At 44.9% G+C, this 22,410-nt stretch overlaps 2 protein-coding genes across 4 annotated transcripts in view; one reads left to right on the top strand and one right to left on the bottom strand.

The window, feature by feature from the left end:
• Window positions 1-1,023: 1,023 nt before the first annotated feature.
• Window positions 1,024-12,452, top strand: LOC111929207 (serine/threonine-protein kinase PAK 3-like). Of its 2 annotated transcripts, XM_023926716.2 has the most exons (13): window positions 1,024-1,419; window positions 2,289-2,344; window positions 3,186-3,293; window positions 3,745-3,895; window positions 4,816-4,879; window positions 5,620-5,668; window positions 6,532-6,644; window positions 7,501-7,618; window positions 8,297-8,396; window positions 8,513-8,709; window positions 9,717-9,854; window positions 10,924-10,944; window positions 12,287-12,452. In XM_023926716.2, exons 1-13 carry the CDS (start codon window positions 1,317-1,319, stop codon window positions 12,368-12,370), a joined length of 1,302 nt encoding a protein of 433 aa, XP_023782484.1. In that variant the 5' UTR covers window positions 1,024-1,316; the 3' UTR covers window positions 12,371-12,452. The 2 variants fall into 2 exon arrangements, with proteins under 2 accessions (XP_023782484.1, XP_023782483.1); XM_023926715.2 differs by lacking the exon at window positions 12,287-12,452 and having other exon boundaries at window positions 10,924-11,088.
• Window positions 12,287-22,410, bottom strand: part of LOC111929208 (calpain-5-like) — a 61,558-nt gene continuing 51,434 nt past the window's right edge. For both annotated transcript variants that reach the window (XM_086851022.1, XM_086851023.1), the window contains 2 exons: window positions 15,829-15,965; window positions 12,287-15,074 (listed from right to left, as the gene is read on the bottom strand). In XM_086851022.1, coding sequence (XP_086707148.1) covers window positions 14,892-15,074; window positions 15,829-15,965 — 320 coding nt within the window. In that variant the 3' untranslated portion in view covers window positions 12,287-14,891. The remainder of the gene's footprint in view (window positions 15,075-15,828; window positions 15,966-22,410) is intronic.

Below are 22,410 nucleotides of genomic sequence, written 5' to 3'. Positions count from 1 at the left end.
AAATCTTCCAGGAAGTGATTTAGCAGCAATTAAAAAAAGGAGAAAAAAAAAAAAAAAGTTAATTTTGATGGTGATGGCATTTCATGCAGCAGATCACTTTGGTTTGTAGGTGAAAGCTAGTGGAACAGAGTGTGTGATCACTTGGTGTTACGAAAAAACCTCAAAAATAGCATGTTTGGCAAAAGTGGGAAATTAGCTGCAATAACTGAGCTATCAAAGACAGTTACTGATGGGGCAATTTGGGTTATTTAAGTCTGTTCCGTGAAAATGAGGATTAGGAAGAGGCATAATTAAAATATGCAAAGCCGAAGGGGAATAGAGAATAGATATTAAGTCACTTTAAATTAGTAATTCATGAGAGGGTGGAAGGGAGAGAAATGGATGAAATTATGCTCTGAAAGGGCCCTGATACTCCATTGTTGCAGAGAGAAAAGCTATTCAGAGCCTGAGCACATCTTCTGTGCACACAGAAATTGGAGAGGAGAGGGATTGAAGAGCTGGATGTCCACTGAGGGAGCTGATCCTGCAGGGTTCCCTCACATCTGAGGGAATATGTTTTTGCAGGGGCATCAGGAGTTTTCCAAGCTCTGTTTTCTGTATGTTGACAGCAGAGCTACAGGAGCTTGACCAGGAGAATCCTTAGCAACTCTGTTAGGATTGTGAGAGGCAGAGTCTTTCCCCCACAGTGTTCCTGGTGTGCTGAAAATTAATTTCATCAGGGTGGGCTTTACCCTTTAGTCAGACAGCAGAGATCATTTCAGCATGCTGTTTTTGTTACTGAGCATCAGAAGTCCAGTTCAAAGCTCCTGAAAGCACTGTTTTGTCAGCCAATAGAGAAGAATTTTGTTATGGAATCAAAGAATCACCAGGAAAATGGGTTAAGGCTTAAATCATCACTCCATGGAAGCACAGAGTTGATTTCCAGGTGAGTTTCATGCAGAAATAAGAGTTTTGCATCAGGAGGAAGGTTGATATCTTACTACCATAAAGGGATGTCAGGCTCCAGACTGAGCAAAATTGAACATCCAGCTGGTGAAGAATCAGCCTGGAACCATTCCAGAGTGGGAAAGTACAGCTGCTGCCACTGTGACATCAGGGGCTGTTGGGGTGTCGCTGAGAGATTGGCAAGTCCCTGCAGTGCCAACAGGACACCACCGTTCCTGCAGTCCAGAACTCCTCAATGCCCCCCTTCTGCTGGCATTCCAGGAGGATCCTTCTCCTCCTGGAGTTCTCAGAGGGCTGTCTGCAAACCAGCAAGGGCTTTATCTGACTGTTGTGTTATGCTTGTCTGCAAGTTCTAGCAGAGCTCTGCAAAAATGATCCGGCAAATCTGTGTCGCAGCATGTGATTTTCTGTCTGCAACATCTGCAATGTATTTTCATCCAGATAAACCCTGGCTGGTGACAGCTCATCTGGGGAGTAAGTAGTGCTTTTCCCTAGGTGCAGGATATCTGGCTTTGGGGTCACTGTGTTCTTTATGCTCCCCCTTAGGAACTGAGCTGATTTTGGAACAAAAATGCCAGTAAGATGCCATTAGTTTGGTAACAGCTCCTGTCAACAGCTTCTGTTAAACGGGGTGTCTCGATGTGGAGAGCATTTGGAATGTGGGGAACCTTGTGGGGGTTCCATTCCCTACACAGAGCAGTCTGGGGAGTCTGTAATTCCCTCACTTTGCTGCTTCAGCCAACTCAAAAAATGCACTGGAAGAGCTTTTCAGAAGTGCTTCTAAGAAGAGTGCAATTATCTTCAGAACTGAGGGAAAACATCTTTTTTCTCCATGATTAAAGGATTTGTCTGACAACCTGTGCTAAAATAGTGATGACCTTCATAAGAAAATGTTACTTCCCAACAGTGTGTGCTCCTGAACCCAGGAGATGTTCCTGTGCAGTGTCAGAATGGAATTCACATGGCTAAGGGAGATTTTGGTAAAGCTTTTCTAGAAAACATTTTCAGCAAGCTAAAGAGAACCAACATACACAACTTATTAATAGGGGAAAAAAAATAGCAAAGCTGCTTTAGCTCTTGAGAAGAGCAGAATCCTTTCTTGACTGAGTTCTTATTTATTTACTGGGAAAACACAAAGCACAAAAAATAGGCAGAAAAATGTAGAAAAAGAAGTTGGTATTTTGTCCTGTTCTGTAGCTTACTGTGGAAAAGAGCTGTTGTTCCTGGAGGGATTATGTGAAAGAAAAATGCTCTCTTATTTGGGCTGACTTGTTCCATGTGGGATTCCCCACAAAAGGCAGTTTTCTAACAGCATCTGATTCAATTTCTCTTGCCTACTGCAGATCAGATCACCCAATTATCCAGAGGTAATCAAGGACGCAGGGCAACCCATCCTTTGGTGAGTGGGAAAGGATCCTTTGACATCCTGGAGTGTAAGAACTGTGGAGCAAGCTGGGAGTGAGCTTTGCCTGCTCCAACAGGGTGCCAGCCTGAAAAAATGTCCATGTCTGGTTTTGCAGCAGCAGCAAAGGGATCCCTGGCTGTTCCCTCAATTTCTGTTCAAAGCCTTTAAATAGAAGAAAGTCTGCTTTTTCAGGGAAAGATTGTGGGTCCAGCCGTGGTGGAATATTGAATTCACAGCAATTTTCAATATTGTATAATTGCTCCATTTTAATTTAGTTTTAACAACTTAGAATTCCCTTTCTATCAAGTTTCATGATTTATCTTTAATACAGCTGTATATATAGCTGAACATAAATAAGGTTATAGTTGGTAATGTAACTCACTGGAGCCATTGAAAGGAAGTTTATAATAAAAATCCATGCTAATAAATGTTGGGTTGCAGTAACAATCCTAGAGAGAGGAATCCACATTATTATTGGCCAAATTTATTAGGGTTAATATTAAACATTTTGAATAGAACACCAGTGAGGTGTGAAGGTGTGGAACAGTGCCTTTGATTTGCTTCAGTTCCCTAACTGGCCTTTGTGTCAGCTTTAAAGCAGTTGGGAAACACAGCAAATTTGGGGAATTTGATGTAATGCTCTGCCCCTGAAACAGCAGCTGGGGCTGTTTCAACCCCCCATAATTTATAGATATTTAAATTGTACTGTGACACGTGTAACAGAGAACTGAGGCTGTAGGACCACGTGTGTGTCCAGATCCGTTTCTGGCTTTGAAGCAGGTGAAAGTTGTGTGTAACTATGGAGACACTCACTCATGTTATGGACTGTCCCCAGACCCCACCACTGCCACCAGAACCTCAGCTGGCTTCTTCCCTTCTTGGAGAGAAGGATAATGAGAAGGAGGTGGATACGAAATCTGCACCTGTTCCTACAGCAGAATCAGTAAGTGCCAGCTTTGGTTACCATTGGTGCAATTCAGAGCTGCAAGTTTCTGGTCAGACAGCAGCTGCCATTCGGGAGGTGCTGAGGGCTGGAGTCCTGCCATGACATTGTGCTTCACCCCAGCCACTGGCACCTGGAAAATTGGTTTTGAACTTCCCTTTTAGTCATTGGTTTCCCTTGTAGGATACAGGACAAACTGTCTCCTGGATGTACCTGCCCCTCTGCACCAATTATTTGAGAAAATCCATGAAAATTGAACATGAAACTGGCCATGAGCTTGTGCAAAACCAGCCTTTTGTTTTTGTTCATTCAGTTTGTGATGTGGACAGCAAAAAACAGTTTGAGAACTGGATGTGGCCAACAGCATCTTCCTGAGGTTTTGCATTTGGAATACGAACTCAGGGGATCCCTGCAAGCTCCCTTCCTGGCATAAACTAATTTCTCATCACAGATCTACATGAGCTCTCTGCTGGGAGCTGAAGGTACAGAAGAAGATGTATTTCTCCTGCCTGGCACCTTCAGCAGCAGGAGCACAATGGAAGACCCCAGAGTCCGGCCACAGAAGAAATTCCAGCTGACAGAGGAACTGCTGGAGCGACTGAGTACGTGTGGTGTGCCTCTTGTGTGGTGTGTGGTGTGTGTGTCCCAGCTTTAGCTCCACCAAAGGGACAGAGGAAGCAGGAATTCTTGTTGGGAATTCCTAAGGGCAGCTCAGACTGGATTCTGTTTCTCTACACCTCCGTCAGCGCTGAAGGCAAAAGCAGAGATGGTTTCTGATTCAGCAGGAGGTGCTTTGACCTAGTGAATGAACTGCTGAACTCCTGAGTGCTGATGGCCAAATCAAGCAGGATGTTTGGGTTCCTAAATTCTCTTTAGTTCCCTGACAAATCATCAGAGCAAAAATACTTCACAGAAATTTGTTAGAGTGAAGACAAGCAGTGTCTTCAAATGGCACAGGAAAGGTTATCATTAGAATTTAGCCTGGTAATCCATGATGAGGGTCCTGGATCCTAAAACCCCATCATTATTGATTATAACATGAGATGCTGTTCTTTAAAATCATAAAGACAATCTTTTGGCAAACTGCTGAAAGTTGGGAAGATCCTCTCCTCTCCTGGAAGTACTTTGCACTGTTTTTTAAAAATTAAACCCAGAACCCAAGGTGCATTTAATTTTCAGAAATATTAAACTTTTTGTTGAATCACAGAAGTGTTTATTCCCAGGAAAATAAAGGCTGTCTGGTTCCAGCTCTCATAAATATTTGTAGAAAGCAAACTCTTGCTTGGTACCTGGTCTTTTCTGATTTCTGTGGATTTCTCCAGGTGCTTTGTTTCCCATCAAGATAACGCTTCAAAGCGCTGTAGAAAATCAGAAAATCAGTGGAGCCATCTGTGCTTTGGAGCTACCTCTGCCTCTGTTGTTGCCCACAAAGGGCTCACAGCCAGACAGTGGGGCTGCATTTCTGATCTGCTGGAAGGTGGTGTCTGTTTGAAGTGAACATCCTGCATTTCGTTTCTTTCAGGGGGCATTGTGAACGAGGGGGACCCCATGACGAAATACACTGAATTTGTTAAAATTGGCCGAGGGTAAGTCCAATCCCAGTTACTCCTACAAAGCCACAAGCCACAAGGCATTTTGCTGCTGTAATATCAAGTGTGAAGCCAGGCAAGCTCCAAACTTGATGTGGGTTTGGATCCTCCCAGCTCAGCACAGATCAGAATTAATAATTTTGGTCAGAAGTTGCTGTCAAAGAAAACTCGATGCTAGCAGTGCTTTGCCTGCAACAAGGAGCAGGACTTGAAAGATCTCCCATCCCTCAAACCTTTTTGCCTGAAAGACCACCTTACTACCCCACAGCTGTCAGATAGAAGTTTTCAAGAGCATTTATTTAAAATATTTTGCTTAAAAAATATTCAGTAAGCCAGAGTATAACCACATGGTTTAGCAACTGAAACCAGAGGTGAAATAATAAACTCTCACACTGTCACACAAAACCCCATCCCTGGAAAAAAAATACACACACGGACACAAAAAGAAGGGAAAACCCAACACAACAAGGCAAAATGGAAAAAAATGTAAATATTTTCCAGTTTTTGTAGGCACACCCTCCCCCTGCTCTTAGGTTTTGAAGATCTGTGCTCCAGCTCTTTTTCTTCAAGTTGGGCCTCAATTTTCTCTTCACCCTGCATGACAGAGAGTTGCTGTGCTGCTTTTTGAACCAGGGGGTTTTAAAACACTTCATGCAGCAGAGATCACCTGTCTGGGCTGGCTTTCACTCCCAGCACCTAAACTGCTTCTCCTTTTTTCACTGCTCTTTTGTTTCCAGGGGTTTCGGGACTGTTTACAAAGCCATCAACCCAGCCACAGGAGATGTGGTGAGTGCCAACACCCCCAGCACCTTGTGCAGCTCTTCAGGGCTTTCCCCTCTGCTTTGGTACCCAGCAGAGCTTTCCTGCACAGGCTGTTCCTCAAGCACAAGGCAATGCCAGCCTGCAAAACACATTTTGGACAGACTTTGTACCAGAAACAGACTCAGCACCAGAAAAAATGCAAGAGGGGCAGTGGTATCTTTCAGAGAAGGACATAATTAAGGCTTAAAATACCAAAGAATGGGTTATTTCTTTAGAAACCCAGAAAATAATTGCAAATCTGAACTGTGGTAAAGAATGCTTGCTGGAATAGCAAAATCGAAGTTCAAGAACTGAGAAACATTGTGGGATTGTAATTTTTTTGTGTGTGTGTAACTGCTATGATCTTTTAGGGTGGGATTTTATCCATCATGTATGCATGTGTTTGCTTTGTTATGCAACCAAGACCAGCAGCAGTTGCTGAAATAATGGCCAAACCCCATAGAATTGCTGAAGGATTCCCAACTATTTTGATATATTTTCACAGTCACAAAATCCTGCTTGCAAAACCTGTGTGAATAATAACAGAGATAATAAAGAGATGATAAACTGAGGCCATTGAGGAAGAATGTGGGTGCAGGGTGTTGTCAGAGAACTGTGGGTAATAGTTTAGGGAAATTTTTGCAGAGTTTAGAAGGCAAAATATCTGTGGCAAGTGTCCTGTAAGTGGCACACAGGCAAGTGCAGAAATCAGCTGTCATCATGTCACTTCCTGAGCTCTGGTGTCTGATCACAGCCCAGCCCCATCATTCCAAAAACACTCCCTCCATGGTCACTGTGCTTTCCTGCAGCAGAGCTTCTCAAGTCTGTGGTCCCCAATTTCATTTCAGGTGGCCCTAAAGAAGATGCCTCTCCGCAAACGGAACAGAAAGGAACTCGTTGTCAACGAGATCCAGATCATGAAGGAAAACCGGCATCCCAATATTGTCAATTATATAGACAGGTGAGTGGTTGAGGTGTTAGCATGGGAATGTTCATTCACACACTGCAAGCCAAAGGCTAAGAAAACCCCTTTGGGTACTGCCAGAACATGGAGCTCTTACTTCTCTATTCATCTCTAGTGGATGGGAGGAGATGGCCTTGGGTCTCCATTAATATTTTCTGGTGTATGTAGTTGGAAACCCCTTTTCAAAAACCTGGATGTGCCATGTTTTACTAAAACAACAGCCTGTCAGTTCATTACCTCTGTGTTGTTTTGGGGTTTGGTTTCGTCAAGTTGATCATATTTTCTATGCCTTAACCATAAGTGCTGATAAACCATAATAGAAATTATCTCCCTTGGCTGTTCCCATCATTTTCCATTGCTGTGGAAGCCAGGAAGACTAAATTTTCATTTGCAGAACCACATAATTTGCCAGTTTTAAATAGTTTTTCTTGTTTCTGACTGTATTTTATGTGATTTTCCAAATGGTTGGCCAACATTTGTCCTCAGTGGTGCAGAGCCTCCTCCCATAGATAACTCTGGAATTATGTTGCCTTGTTCCTGGAGTGACTGGTGGAACTAATAAATTAAGATAATGACTCAGTTGATGGCAAGTGTCCTGGTTCCAGATTGATCTCTGCTGTTACTAAATTGCTTTTTTCTCATTTGCCATCTAAGGCATCTCTTTTTTCATGGATTTGCCTTTCTCATTTAGTCTGCACAAATTCCAAATACTCTGTAGCCTACAAAGAATGTCTCTCCATTTCATTCTGCCTCCATTTGCAAGTGACCTGGAAACAAAACTCCCCTGCAGTCTTTTCCATAAGGTAATTTAGCTGTGCACACTCATCTCCATGCCTTTGTTTTCTTCTCTCAGCTACCTGGTGGATGAAGACCTGTGGCTTGTGATGGAATATGTGGATGGAGGCACTTTAACCAGCGTTCTTGTCCGAGTCTTTATAGAGGAAAGAGTTATAGCTGCTATCAGCAGGGAGGTGAGGAGCCCTGCTTGTGAGTCCAATGGCTTGGACAGGGTGGGACAGGAGTGACTTCGTGTTCAGAGCTTTGTTTCAGTGCTGTTGTTATGAAATGTAAAATAAAAGGGCATCTAAGTGAGCCTCCTGCCAGTACAACTGCATTTCTTATACTCTGTTATTATACTCTTACACTTTTGTTGTACTCTCTTTTTAAATTTAACATTCTAGGCTTTGCCTCTTTAAACTGGAGCATGTCTGCACTGCTGTAAAAGCAAACATGCTGGTGGCAGGGTTTTAAACTAATAGCAAATTAAAATAGAGCCTCATTTCTCACAGCCCTCAGCTTAAAAGGAGAGCATTGCACCCCAAATGGTGTTTGCTTCTGAAAAGTGACTAATGTGCTACTTCCAAGTCTGCTGTTGAGGCCAAGATAAAACCTTTGTCATGCAGCCTCCCACATAAATGTGATCCACTTCATAATGGAGGGAGAAGTGTTTTCCTTTTTGACAAACCCTCCTTTGTCACCTGGATGGAGAGAGCACAGCCACTGCAGCCATTCTGTCTGGGTCTGGAATGGACAGTCTGTATCAACAATTGGTGTTTCACCTAGAAATCCAATCTTTTAGAGCCATTTCCTTTTCTTGTGTGATGAAATGAGGTTAATTAATTTTTACTCTCATGGGCTTTTTGTCTCAGTGCCTCAAAGCCCTGGCTTTCCTTCATTCAAAGAATGTGATCCACAGAGATGTCAAAAGCGATAATATTCTTCTCGGGATGGATGGATCTGTGAAATTGAGTAGGTATTCTTGGTCAGGCACAGAATCCCCATGTTTCAGATATAGAGTGGGGAAATTTTGTGCTTGGTTGCATGGTTCAGGCTGGTTTTGACAGTGTTTTTGTTTTCCTCCTCAGCTGATTTTGGCCTGTGCGCTCAGCTGACCCCGGAGCGGAGCACACGGTGCACAGTGCTCGGCTCTCCTTACTGGGTAGCACCAGAAATCCTGAAAAGAAAGGAGTATGACACCCAAGTGGACATCTGGGCCCTTGGGATTGTGGCCATTGAAATGCTGGAGGGAGAACCTCCGTACTTTAAAGAAAGCCCTGCCCAGGTAAGGTGCAAACACTGTCAGATATCACTGTCTTGCAATTCTGGGCCATGTTTTGTCTCCCATGAACCAAATCCCACTCAAATCAGCCTGAAATTGTTCCACCAAGGCCCACTTCCAGAAGTGTCCCTGCAGAACATCTCATCAGAGAAGTGATGTGTACCAATGCAAAAATGTGCCTTTTTGGCATCCAGCACTGCCTGAATTCCTCCTGCTGTTTGATCTCTCTCTGAGCTGCAGCTGTGAATGACAGCAGCAAGTTTCTTCAACTGGGAAATTATTATGAAAAGCACTACAAATGTATCTGCAGGCCCAGAAGTCTTCTCAGATTCTGACCAGTGCCTTTCAGGGACGGTCACTGATTCTAGTGATGCCATAATTATGTACTACCCAAAACATTTCTAAAAGTATGTTTTAGCAAAGCTACTTGTAGCAAACATATTTTGAAGTTTTTAGTTTTAGATTCTAATTCCTTAAAATGAAATGATGAGTTCTTATACCAAGTGAGCAAGGAATAGTGGAGGAATGTATGCCAGGATAAAATCTCATGACTAATAGCGGAAACCAAATTAAATGCTGCACAGCAAATTCCTGAAGAAGACAACAATTCTGAACATTTCAGTCTTCCACTCTTTTTGGTAAAGTTCCCTGGCTTTACTTGGAAGACCACTTTTGGAATACCTTTACCTTGTATAAGGCAGCAAACACAGATGAAGAGAATTATTTCCAGATCCCAGAATATTCTGAGTTGGGAGGGATCACTAAGTCCAGCTCCTGAGTGAATGGCCCATCTGGGCACTGAGGTTATCAGCACCATGCTCTGACCAGCTGAGTTACATTCAGGGTCACTATCATCCCTGCTCTGGAGGTTGACAATTCCCTGCTTCCTTACCCTCAAGTGTTAATCCCAGCCCCTGGAGAAGCATCAATCAGAAAGCCAGGAGGGGCCTGCAGTGGAGCTGTCACCCCAGGGGTGGTCAGTGGCTGTCCTGTGCTTCCTCTGTCCCCAGGCTCAGCGCCTGATCGCCCAGAACAGGTACCCCCCTCTGAGGATGCCCAGCAAGATGTCCATTCTGTTCCACGCCTTCCTGCACTCCTGCCTGGACATCAACCCCAGCATCCGCTGGACAGCCAGGGAGCTCCTGGAGGTAAAGGGCCAGTGGCTGCAGGGGAAATTCTCCTCTCCAGGTGCCCTCCTCTCCTGTTAATCCTCTGTCTGGGTGCTTTTCAAAGTAGAATCATAGAAGAATTTAACCTGGAAGTGACCTTTAAAGTCCATCTGGTCCAACCTCCCTGCCATGATGGGGACATCTTCAGCTTGATCAGGTTGCTCAGAGCTCTGTCCGACCTGACTTCGGATGTTTTCAGGGATGGGTCATCCAGCACCCCTCTGGGCAGCCTGTGCCAGTGTTTCACCACCCCTAGCATAAACAATTTCTTCCTTAGACCTAACTGGAATCTCCTCTTTTCATTTAAAACCATTACCCTTTGTCCCTTTGCAACAGGCCCTAAAAACAGGTCCCCTTGAAGTTTTGAAAGGCTGCAATAAGGTCTCTCTGGGGCCTTCTCTTCTTCAGGCTGAACAATCCCAGTTCTCTTGGCCTTTCCTCAGAGGAAAGGTGTTCCATCCACCCTCTGATCATTTCCATGTTGTATTTTGGGAGTGCATTCAGTTTTAGCTGGTGGCAAGAGAACTGCAGTAGAATGGTGCCAGGCACAGAGGCCCAACATGGTTGGTGGAAGAGGAACCCAGTCCCAGCAGTCAGAGATTTGGCTGTCCTTGTCTTGGTGCTGAAAACCTGCATCTCAGTGTTCTTCAGAACAGCACAGGCCTAAACCATAAAGGGATCAACATTTCTTGGAGGAGCTGGAGTTCCCTGCGGAACAGCTCTCACTCACAACTAAAGCAGCCCCTACCTTTAGAAAAAAAGAACCTAAGTGAGTCCTCTGAGTTTCCTGAAATTAAAAAAAAGCCCTGAGTGCTGGCAGGGCCAAAATCCCAGCAGGCTGAAGACACCTTGATTAATTGATTAATGGGATTACTGGGACATGTTGCCTCTGACAGCAAGGTCCTGAATATTAAGACTCAGGTGGAGATAGTCCCCTCAGTCCTATTTATGTGTATTTCTGGTAACCAGAGGAACCCTGCTTCCTCTTGAGAAAAACTGAGTTTGGAAAGTAACAGTTCCTTTCTTTCTTTTTTTCCTCTTTGGGCAGCATCCATTTTTACAAACAGCCGTGAGTCTCTCTGTCCTGCCTGAATTGATCCGTGTAGCCAGGAAAATCTGTCAGGCCATAGAAGCACTTCATGCCACCAAAGCCAGCTCAGAGAACAAACAGGAATAAAATTTTCACTCCTCTGGGAGATTTGCTCCCTTCTCACCCGATGGTTACATTCACTTCTGATTTGCTGGTTGTTTCTTAAAGATGGAAAGTCCCAAATATGGAGGTTTTGGTATGGTTTGGAAAGGGGGAAGGGTTTCCTCCATTCATCAACTCCTGACCACTCTGCCTCTGGAATGCTCAGGGGCTGGGTTTTACCCAGTTATGGCACTTCTGGACGAGGAAGAAAATGCAATTGCATTTCCAAATGGGTGAAGAATGGGGCAGCCAAAACATCCTGTTGGATACACACAGTCAGCTGGGACTGTGGAGTTTTGGAGGTTTTTTTTCCACCTGGAAGGACACTTTGACACAAAAAAATATATAATATTTTTATATATTTTATAATATGTATGTTATTATCATATTTTGGCCTGTGTGCTCAGCTGACCCTGGAGCGGAGCGCACAGTGCTTGGCCCAAATTATCATAGATTTATTTTATATATTTTATATATAATATATTTTAAAATATATAATATACATATAAAATATATAATATACATATAAATATATATAATATACATATAAATATATATAATATACATATAATATATATAATATACATATAAATATATATAATGTACATATAATATATATAATACACGTATAAAATATATATAATATACATATATATTTATATATATGTGCATGCATATGTATATATAATAAATATATATTATATAATAAATATATATAAATACATATTATAACATTTATATTATATATAATATATAGAGGTTAGAGAAAGATATGTATATAACATAGATGCAAATACACAGACACACAATATACTGTATAATTATTATTTGTATAAATATTTATAGAATATTTATTATTATTATAGTACTATATATATATAATGTTTTTATATGTATAGATAGTGTGTTACAGAGCTATGGCCATCCATTTACTCTGTACCTTATAGCGTCCCCTATGTACAACCCCTCCCATAACTCTCCTGCACTGTAGTTCCTCATATAATGCCATTCATATATATAAGCATATAATATATATCTGTATATACATATATATTGGGGGTGTGTATATGTAGTGTGCATATATATATTTTTTTTTATATACACTCAGAGGCGCTTCTATAACTGTAATACAGTGTATAGAGAGATAAAATAGAGTGTATAGGATAATGAGTGGCATCCTCTATAAATTAAACACCGTTTTTATCTGGGTGTGTTGCAGGTGTCAGTACCTGGCCGTGGTCACACCTGTGGGGGTGGACACCGAGCGCCCTCTCGCGGCCGCCGCCGGCGCAGAAATCGCTAAAATTGTATTTTTTGTAAAATTTTATTTAGGTCACTTCGTATTGAAAAGTTACAAAAGGTTGCAATGAAACATTTGACATCCATTTGCACCTGTTTTCATTTTTGAGGTGGCTGGAGTGCGTACATAACTGCAGCCCTTCCCCCCTCCCAAAAAACCAACCCCAACATGTTTTCCCACATGGTGATATTGTTAAAAAATGCACAATTTTAACTAACAACATCAGGAGCACGCAGCAGCACAAACCCTGTCAGCCTGCCCTTGCCTTGCTCCACCTGGGAAGGCAGAAGCATGTGAAACCCAGCAGAGGCAGTTGTGTTCCCAGGCTGGATCAGCTCCTCCTGATGGAAAAACCAAACAGTTCCCAGAATTGATCAATGCAGAGGTCTGGACATCCTGCTGAGCCTCCTGCAGCTCCCAGCACTGCCAGTCCCTCAGGGCAGCACTGCCAGCAGTGCCTGTCCCCGTGACACGGGGACAAACTGGGACAATGGCTGGAGCTGGCACGATGATCGAGGCCTGAAAGTGTCTGTGCTCCCCACCCTGACTTCCCACCGTGCCAGGCTGCCCAAGAACTGCTGCTCACACTCTCTCTGTCCCACTGCTGCTGGGGATAGCCCTTTCCAGAGGCTGGAACAGTGTTCTGGCATTGGGGCTAGGGCTCTGGGCTCCAAGGAAAGAGCCAAGGGGCTCCCCTCCAGCTTAGAGCTGAGGTGGCTTTATGCCCTCAGCAGGCTCAGGAGCTTTCTCAGCCAAATCGTGGGGCAGAGAGGCACAAACCTCTGGTGCCATCTCGGAGTGGAAATCTTTCCAGGCTAAACACTGAGCCCTGGACAAGCCAATCCCTGGGGATGGCCCCATCCCATCAGGAACACTGAGGGAAGCAGCTCCCACAACCTGGAACAGTGTGTGAGGACAAGCAAAGGTCAAACAAAGACCAAACAGGTGTCAGTGCAGGATTAGGGCAGCCCTGACATTTGCAGTTCCCCTCGTCCAAGCTCTGGTCTGTATGAGACAGTTTATGCTTTTAAAAAGAGAAATCTCAGTTTACAAACACTTCTGAGAATAAGCAGCCCTGCAGCCATGAGCTTACAGAGAATGTCACTTGCCTGTGGGGCTTGTAGTTCACACCTCTGACAAGATCTGTGCTGTGCCAAACTGTCTGAAAAGAGCTGGATCTGGGTCCTTGGTACATTCAGCTAAGCTGATGGCACTGCAGCATCATTCCCAGCCCCACAGTCCATCCCTGGTGTGTCAGAGAAGGCATTTTCTTACCACAGCCCTGAGGAGACTTCAAAACCTCCTGTGACAACATTAGCTCTGTCAAGGGCCAGTTAATAAATTGCAAAAATCACACAGTGTGGCTGAAGTGGCTATGAGAAATCCCAATTTCCTGGCTGTAAAAAAGGCAGAACAATCCTTCAGCTTCACTTTACCACCCAGAATCTGCAGCTGTGTAAAATCCATTTCCGAGTGTCTGGCACAGGGAGCCCCGTGCACTGCCAGGGTCAGTGCCCAGCGTGCCCACCCCACACAGCTGCTCAGGGAACCCTGCCACGGGCTGCAGGGCAAGGGAAGAGCTGGCACCTCACCCCTGCTGCGAGGGAGATGTGAAATAACACCCATCCTCCGTGATACCCAAGTGAAACTCCATCGAACATCAGCCATGCCAGCAATAAATGACTGCACAATTTTGAGAGTGAGACCTGACACCTGCCAGGGAACAGCACCCTGCTTTTACAAACCCACCCTTCTCACGAGCTCATTTTCTCCTCTTTCAGGCTGGTGCAACATCTACCAAAACAAGAGGGCTGTTATTCCATTTTTAGCATTATGTGGCTAAAACAATGCAAGGAGGCTCCCATTACTGAATCGGTGCTCTGAGCAGAGCCGCAGCTGAACTGCGAGGTGCCCTTGGACAGAGACAGCAAGATGTGAGACACCAGCTCGAGGTGGAGAAGAATCAAAGTCAATCTGAGGAGCCTTCGTGTGGACAAAGCTCGTCCTTGCTGCAGTGTTCAAGCAGGCACTGTGAGATCTGCCCCTCTGTTTTAATGTTGTCCTAGCAAGACTGGTCTAAAGGCCACGAGCTGTGACTGAGCTCCTCGAGTAGTGGCATTCCTACCAAGGAAGAGAAACACCAAATGTGTAGTGAAATCTATAAGAAATTGAATTGAATATCCTTCTATGGGGGGGAAAAAAAAACCAACATGAATCCCCTTGTACTTGTCAGTCCCCAGGCTGCTGGTGGGTGCCCGAGGGAGCTGCAGCCATTCCTGCCTGCTGGGAAGATGCTCACATCCTCATGGATTTACCTGCCAGCGTTCCGTTTGGCCCCTCTCATGTCTCATATGTACAAAACCGCATTCCCCCCTCTCCCAACGCCTCTCCGCCCATTACCAATGATAATGTGGAGAGCCGCGGGGCTTTTTCCCCCCCTACCCCCTTTAAAGCGATTATGCTGATGTCCCGAGTCCCCGGCGCGGCTGCTGCGAGCTGCCAGCTCCGTGTGGCTCGGCGGGGCTCAGAGCTCGGCGAGGTCATCGCTGGAGAGAGCCGTGATGCTGATGAGAGCCGGCACCGCCGCCGCTTCCCCGCCGGCCCTGCCCTGCAGCCGCAGCCGCTGCTGCTGCCGGGGCTCAGCGGGGGACGCTGCCAGCACCGCCTGCCCCAGCAGCTGATCCCTCAGGAGCTTGCTGTCCCACACCTGCCCAAGAGGGGACACAAATAAAACCTTCTTTCACGCTCCGCCGGGAAGGGCTGCGCGTCTAAATTTAGCTAATTGTCTAGAGAGCATGAGGGAGAGTCTGGATTTGCATGCTCATTTACATAGACTATGCAAATAAGGAGCGAAATGCAGCTTTTTGCTTTCTAGGTCACAGCCTGCCTAGGAGAGGAATAAAAATGACCTTTTTTTTACCTCATCGGCAGTAAAACCTCCCTACAATAGCCTGTCTGTGCTTCTCTGCCTGCCCGTGCCCACCTCTGCACCCCCCCAGTGCTGGAGTTTTAGAGCCTGGCCCAAGACAAAGTTTTCCTGGACTGCATCATCTGAATCAAGCTCGATTCCTCCAGCTAGTGCTGAGGTAAACAGTGAATCTACTTCTGACAGGACTACAATTCAGGGGAGAAAACTTCTTAATAACAGCCTTAGTTTTGGTTTTGTTTCAAACACTTGGCTTTTCTTTGTCTCTGTTTCATCAGGTACCAGACGGGGCAAGAGGAATTCTGTAAATTCTTTCAAAGCCTTGGAATGAAACATGTCTGGTGATCCCCAAGTGCCACCAGCTGGTGTTTGTGGGGGTGAGGCAGCAGCAGAGCTCCAGGCAGAGCCCAGCAAGAGGTTCTCACTCTTCTCTCCTGGCTATCAGTCACACGAAGGAAAAGGTGGCCCAGTGAAGCCCAGGGATGCTGCTGTGCTGCCCTCCCTGCCCTGAGCAGCTGCCCTGTGGCTGTCTCACCTGGATGGTGACAGGACTGTCGATGTCCTTCCTGTAGAAGATCACCTGGGTGTTGAAGACGGGGCTGGTGGTGCCGTGCTGCACCGGGGAGCGCCGGCTTTGGTTCTCACACTTGATGAGCACGTAGGGATCTGCTCCTGGAACACAACCAGCAGCACAGCTCTGGGCACACAGGATGGCAGCTGAGAGATGCCGAGAAACCCAGCAGAGACAATTCCCTCCTGTGCCTGTGTGAAACCAGCACAGCCTGGCAGCACCACAGGACAGGGTGCCAGAGCACATCACAGCCACTGCTCCCTGCCCAGGTGAAAACACAGAATCCTGGAATGGTTTGGGTTGGGAGGGACCTTAAAGCCCATCCAGTCCCACTTCCTGCCATGGCAGGGACACCTCCCACTGTCCCAGGCTGCTCCAAGCCCTGTCCAGCCAGGCCTTGGACATTTCCAGGGATCCAGGAGCTGTCACATCTTCTCTGGGCACCTGTGCCAGGGCCTGCCCACCCTCACAGGGAGCAATTTCTCCCTAAACTCCAATCTAACCCTCATACATGATCCCCTGCAATTGCTCAGCATTCTAGAATTGCTTTGTTTTTACACTGAGCATTTAAATTTCTTATTAAAGTTTATATTCTCTTTACAATAAGGAACAAGAACCGTTTCAGAAACCAAACATGTTCAAACAGAATGGGCCATTCCACTTTCTAATTAACTTTTGTTATAAATGCAACGGCAAATTAAAGATTAACAAAGATTAATTTATTATAAATTAATAAAGCAACAAACAGTGAGGAAAAAAACCACAATAAATGGACAGCGCAGCGCTGGGTGGACAGGGTCTATACGCAAGGTATAGGTGCTCCCAAATCCACGTCTGAGGGTCCCATGGCCTGGGTTTTTATAGGGATTTTATGTCCCCAGGCTAGAATTCCAACCAGTTTCCATTCACCAAATGTCCCTGATTGTCGGGTGAATGGATTTCCTGGCCTAGAACATTGAGTCAGTAAGTATCCGGGCAGAGTCTCCTCAAATGTAAAGTGAGTCTGTATGTATTTTAACATATTTCATCACAGCGGGATTGAGAGATCCGGGCTGGTGTCGATGGATATCTCAGAGGAGTAGTCTCTTCTTTGTCTTTCTTGATTGAGTTTCTGTAGTATGGGTTTGGCAGGTGTGGTGTTCGATTCTGGCAACGACCATCTTCCTGGGGCTCGTCCCCTTTTGTCTTACTTGATGGTCTCCGGCCGAAATCGGCCGGGCGTTGCCTTTCTCTGGAGGTAGACTTTTAGGCTGGTTCTTTTGTTTCTGTGATGGCCTGTGTCCTGTCTTTTCCTCCGAGTTGATGAGTCTGCTGAAACCTGTTATCTGGGGGGGTTCTTTTGCAATTCGTGGTTTTTGGAAAAGGAATTCTATCTCGACCGGGAGGAGAATTCCTTATTCCATACTTACATTTAGTTATAATTATACATACTTTATTTAAACTTCTTATTCCGAATTTTTATTTACCCAATTCTTTATTACAGTCCCCCACCTAATAATTTGAACACATTAAAAATTCGTGTTTTCATACTTTTTCAGAGGAATATCAGGTTAAATAATGTCGTTTTCCCCTTGGTCTAATTCTTCTATATTTTCTGTGGACAACATATGTTTATTTTCAAATTCCCTCAATGCCTTAACCGCATTTCTATTCTCTTTTTCTTCCTCTAACTTCATGATTTTTGAAAGAAGGGTAGTGTTTCCCTGTGCCTTTTCTGGGTCTATTGGGAGAGAGGCAATCTGCATTCCTTGAACGACAGAATGTATCAGTCTGATCAGACAAGGAATCAGGCAGGGTAGGAAGATGACTCCGGCAATAGAACATCCTATAAAGAATACTAGCTTTTTCCACCATGCCCCTTGCCCAAAAATTTGATCCCACCAAGAGGCTTGGAGAATCGAATTCCACTTCTGGACGGGTACATGGGCTACTTTCTTTATTTCAGCGGCTAGACCCTTTATAGTTTCTCCGAAGTCATCTATCTCCATGCAACACTCTGACTCGTTATATCTGCCACACACTCCTCCCTCCTCAGCTAGCAAATAGTCGAGAGCGAGTCTGTTTTGGTAGACAAAAGCTCTCATCTGAGAATGTTGTTTTGCTAGGAGTTCCAGGGCTTCTGAAGTGTGATTTGAAACAACTTCTACCACAGCCTGTAACCGAATGAGCCGATTAAGGAGGTAGATTGGGGTCCTGTATCCCCAGCTGCCATCATTTGCCCATGTTGCCGGTCCATAATATTGTATGATTCTTTCGGCGGGCCATTCCTCCCCCTTCCACTGGTGGTTACCTCCGGCTATTGGTAGTTCTCGTTTCAATTCCCTCTTTTGTCGGGCTAGGGTTTCAAAGAGGGGAGCACCTAAAGACCTGCTTTCATCTTTAGGTAGTGTAAAGAAGAAAGGCCGAATTATTCCGAGTGTGCATGACCCTTTCCAATTTCTGGGCAATTCACTGTATGCTTTTTTCCCGCATATCCAGTAAATCCCATCCGGTGCCTTCCAATCTCTGTTAAGTTTTGCCGGGTCCTCCCAATATTCCCTCAGGCCAAGAAAGGCATGGAAGGGATTTGCCCCGTCCTGTTTGTTCCAACATAGACCAATTAGATCTATCCATTCGCAATTATTTTCCCGAGATTGGCTCCAATAGCCCTCGGGTGATTCCGGCTGCCAAATTTTTGTCTTTTTATCTGAATTTACCGAGAGAGTTTTTACACACGGGGTGTAACCAACTAGCTCGGTGAATTCCCTTCCTTCCCGACTGACACAAAAAGTTCCAATGATCCTCTTGTCAATTACCCACCCCTCTGGTCGCCGGGTTGTTTTGGATAATTTTAATCCTGTCCACTTAAGTAATTGTTCTGGGGTTAATCCTTCTCCCTTCCATGGCCATCTTTCGGCTGATTTCAGGCCACCACATATCCAACAGTTAGTCAATCCCAATTCGGTAGCTATTTCCTGCATCAGATCTATGAATAGATTCTGATTAGGGCTAGGTAGCTTCCAATTATCGTATTGTTTTTCTAGTTGTTCGTATTGTTCACTGAGAGAGTTTAACCTCTCCTGTTCGAGTCTTTTTTTCTTATTTTCCATTTCCTGCCTTTTTAGTTCAAGAGTTAATTGTTTTATTTTATTTTCGGGGTCTGAACCATCCTCGTCTTTTGCGAAACAGATCACCTGATCAAACTGCAGACACACTCTATCATCGTCATTTTTCAGTAAATCTAAAACTATCGGTTCATTACTGAATGACACTTTTGTTTCATGTTTCAGGTTCTTCCCTTCCCAGTACAATTTCCCCCCCATGGCACAATATTTTAAGTTTGCTTTATTGTAACACAAGGGGTTGACTCTGTGGTACGCAATGAACGTTGACTGTTTCTTTCCTCCAATCCAGACAGTTTTATTACACTGCCCGCAGACCGAGATTGGGGAAACCCCTCCTATATCTCTCTTATTTCGTAGGTGGGTCGCTTGGACCTCTTTTTCCCCTGTGTTATGGGGTTGCCTTTTTCCAGTACCTATCCCCGGGGTGGAGCACCAAATTTTTCTTTCCAGCTTACACAGGTCCATTTGGGTACCGTTTGCCCAACATTCTCCTGCGTGCAACTCCGGAGGGCAGGCAATCCATGGCTCGGTTCGCGAGACAGTTGGGCACTGCTCACACTTCCCCAGGGAGGTTGTCCCCGGAGGCGCCTCGGGGCCCGTTCTCTCGGTCCAGCACATGGCTAGGTTCAGGATCGTCAGGATTCCCCACAATCGCATCCCTCTGCCATTCCCTCCGCCCGTATAGGAACATACGGCGGGGATAACCATCTTCTCGGCAGCAAGGACTGTCTTCAGGGGCCCTTGACGTTCTGATGGCAAACCTCCTTTTAAAGGTTGCCCACCGAGATGCCTTGATCGTGCCGCTCCTGCACGGTACTTTTACGTTCCGGCGGCACTCTATTATTAGAGGTTCCGCCTTACAGTCCAAATGGCCTCGTAATCCTTTTTGAAAAAATCGGAACCACTCAGGAGAGTCGAGTTCCAAGATACCCACTCGGGTAGCAAGTGCTAGAAAAAGGTTGGTCTGTTCTAATTCCTCTTTGTAACACGCGGCACACAACCCTTTCGGTTTTTGCCCTCCCAAACAATGAGTCACCCACGTTTGTTTACAATATGCACACTTAAAATGTACAAAAGGAAAACAATAACATTCAAAATTGGTGCAACTTATCCTGTCTTCGTTGCTCATTGGTTGTTCCGCTGAAGCCTGATTTTCAAATCTCCCGGAGGGGTTACAATTTTCCACTCGGGGGAGTCGCGAACCGAAACTTTCTTCACTCGGGAAGAGTGTGTCCAGCCCTTTTCAGCTGTGCGAACCGCGGTGTCTGTAGTCAGGAGGACGAGGAATGGTCCTTCCCAGTGGGGACTGAGGGGTTGCTCTTTCCACACTTTGATCAGTACCTTGTCCCCTGGTTGAATTTGGTGGATCGGAAATCCCAACGTGCTGCTTTGAGGAATCAATCCTCTTCTCCTTAACTCCTGTAAGTTTTTATTTATAGAAATGAGATAAGGTTGGAGTTGAACATCCTCTGTTTGAGGATGTTCAACCGGCATACCATGCTTGTACGGCATTCCATACAACATTTCAAAGGGGGATAGTCCTGTTTCTGAGTTCGGCATGGTTCTTATATTCAACAATGCCAAGGGGAGACATTTGACCCAGGACATTTTTGTTTCAATTGTCAATTTGGATATTTGTGACTTCAATGTCTGATTCATTCTTTCCACTTGCCCCGAGCTCTGAGGGTGCCAAGGAGTATGATATTGCCATCTGATCCCTAACGCATCGGACAACTGTTTGATAATTTTCGAGGTGAAATGTGTACCCTGATCCGAATCAATATGGTCTACAATACCATACCTAGGAATTATTTCCTCCAGTAGAATTTTAGACACTGTTTGAGCCGTGGCCTTAGCTCTGGGAAAGGCCTCTACCCAATGTGTCAATTTATCTACTATAACCAATAAATATTTATTTCTGCCAATTTTCGGTAATTCCGTGAAATCCACTTGGATTCTTTCGAATGGTCGATATGAGATTGGCCGACCTCCCCAATTGGTTTGCCGAAAATTCGCTCTGTTTACCTTTTGGCATATCACACATCCCTGTACCTCTTGTTTTGCAAGCTCGAAGATTCCCTTACACCCGAAGAATTTTAAAAATTGTTCAGCCAATGCCCTGGTTCCCCAATGGGTTTGTGCATGTAGTCTTTTGAGTATCCCTTTTGCTATTCCCTTCGGGACCAACTCCCTCCCGTCAGGTAACCACCATTTACCCTCTTTGAAATGTCCCCCTACCTTTTTGAAGTCTTCCTGCTCCTTTTCTGAAGGAAGCACTGAAACCTCTGGGGGTTCCCTTGGGACTAGCTCAGAAATACTTACGGTTAACAATGCCGCTCTTTTCGCCTCTTTATCTGCTAAATTGTTTCCCCTTGTATGGAATTGTCGTCCGGTCTGGTGTCCTTTTACATGAACCACAGATATCTCCAGTGGCTCCCTGACTGCTTCTAAAATTTGTCTAATTATTTCCTCATGTACTAATCCTTTTCCTTTAGTGTTGATCAGACCCCTTTCTTCCCAAATTTTCCCGAAGGTATGTACTATCCCAAATGCATATCTTGAATCGGTATAGATGGTTCCCCTTTTTCCCTTCAAGCCTTTGAGGGCTTTTAGGAGAGCAAAAAGTTCACAAGCCTGTGCTGACCAATTTGCTTTTAGGGGACCCGATTCTACAGTCTGTCCTGTTATACCATTTATGATGGCATAACCCGATTTACGTTTTCCCTCCATCATTCTCGAGGAACCATCGATAAACCATTTTTCTCCTCCTTCCAATTCCTGATCCTCCAGATCGGGTCTTACTTTAGTTTGTAATTCCACTGTTTCAATACAATTATGTAGTAGCTTTCCCGTTGGTTCCCCGTACAAAAATTGCGCAGGGTTTTGTGCAGAGGTTGTCCTTAATTCCAATCCTGGCGAACTGATTAACATGGCTTCATATTTCAGAAGCCTTGAATCGGTCAACCATTTCTCCGCTTTTTGTTGTAAGATATTTCTTACATCATGTGGAGTATAAACTATCAGGGGAGCTCCAAACGTTACCTTTTTGGCTTCCCCAACCAACAGTGCTACTGCCACAATTGCTTGCAGACACGTGGGCCAGCCCCGACTGACTGGATCTAGGATTTTGGACAAAAACCCTATAGGTTTCTTCTTTTCTGCCCATTCCTGGGTTAAAACTCCTTGTGCTGTTTGTCCACTTATGTCGACAAACAGTTGAAACTCTTTTCTGATGTCTGGTAATGTTAAAACTGGAGCAGTGACAAGGGCATTCTTTAGTTCTTGAAATTTAATTTCGTCTTGCCCTGTCCATTTTAATCGATCTGTATTTAACCTTTCATACAGAAATTTCACCTTTTCACTGTATCCCTCAATCCACTGTCTGCAATATCCCATGAGCCCTAAAACTTGCCTAATTTGTCTCTTGGTTTGTGGGGCAGGA

The sequence above is a fragment of the Cyanistes caeruleus genome, chromosome 14 (genome assembly GCF_971803275.1).
Source record: "Cyanistes caeruleus chromosome 14, bCyaCae1.hap1.1, whole genome shotgun sequence".
Taxonomy (NCBI): Eukaryota; Metazoa; Chordata; class Aves; order Passeriformes; family Paridae; genus Cyanistes; species Cyanistes caeruleus.
The sequence above is the reverse complement of the archived record's forward strand: the minus strand, read 5'-3'. Positions and strand labels throughout refer to the sequence as shown.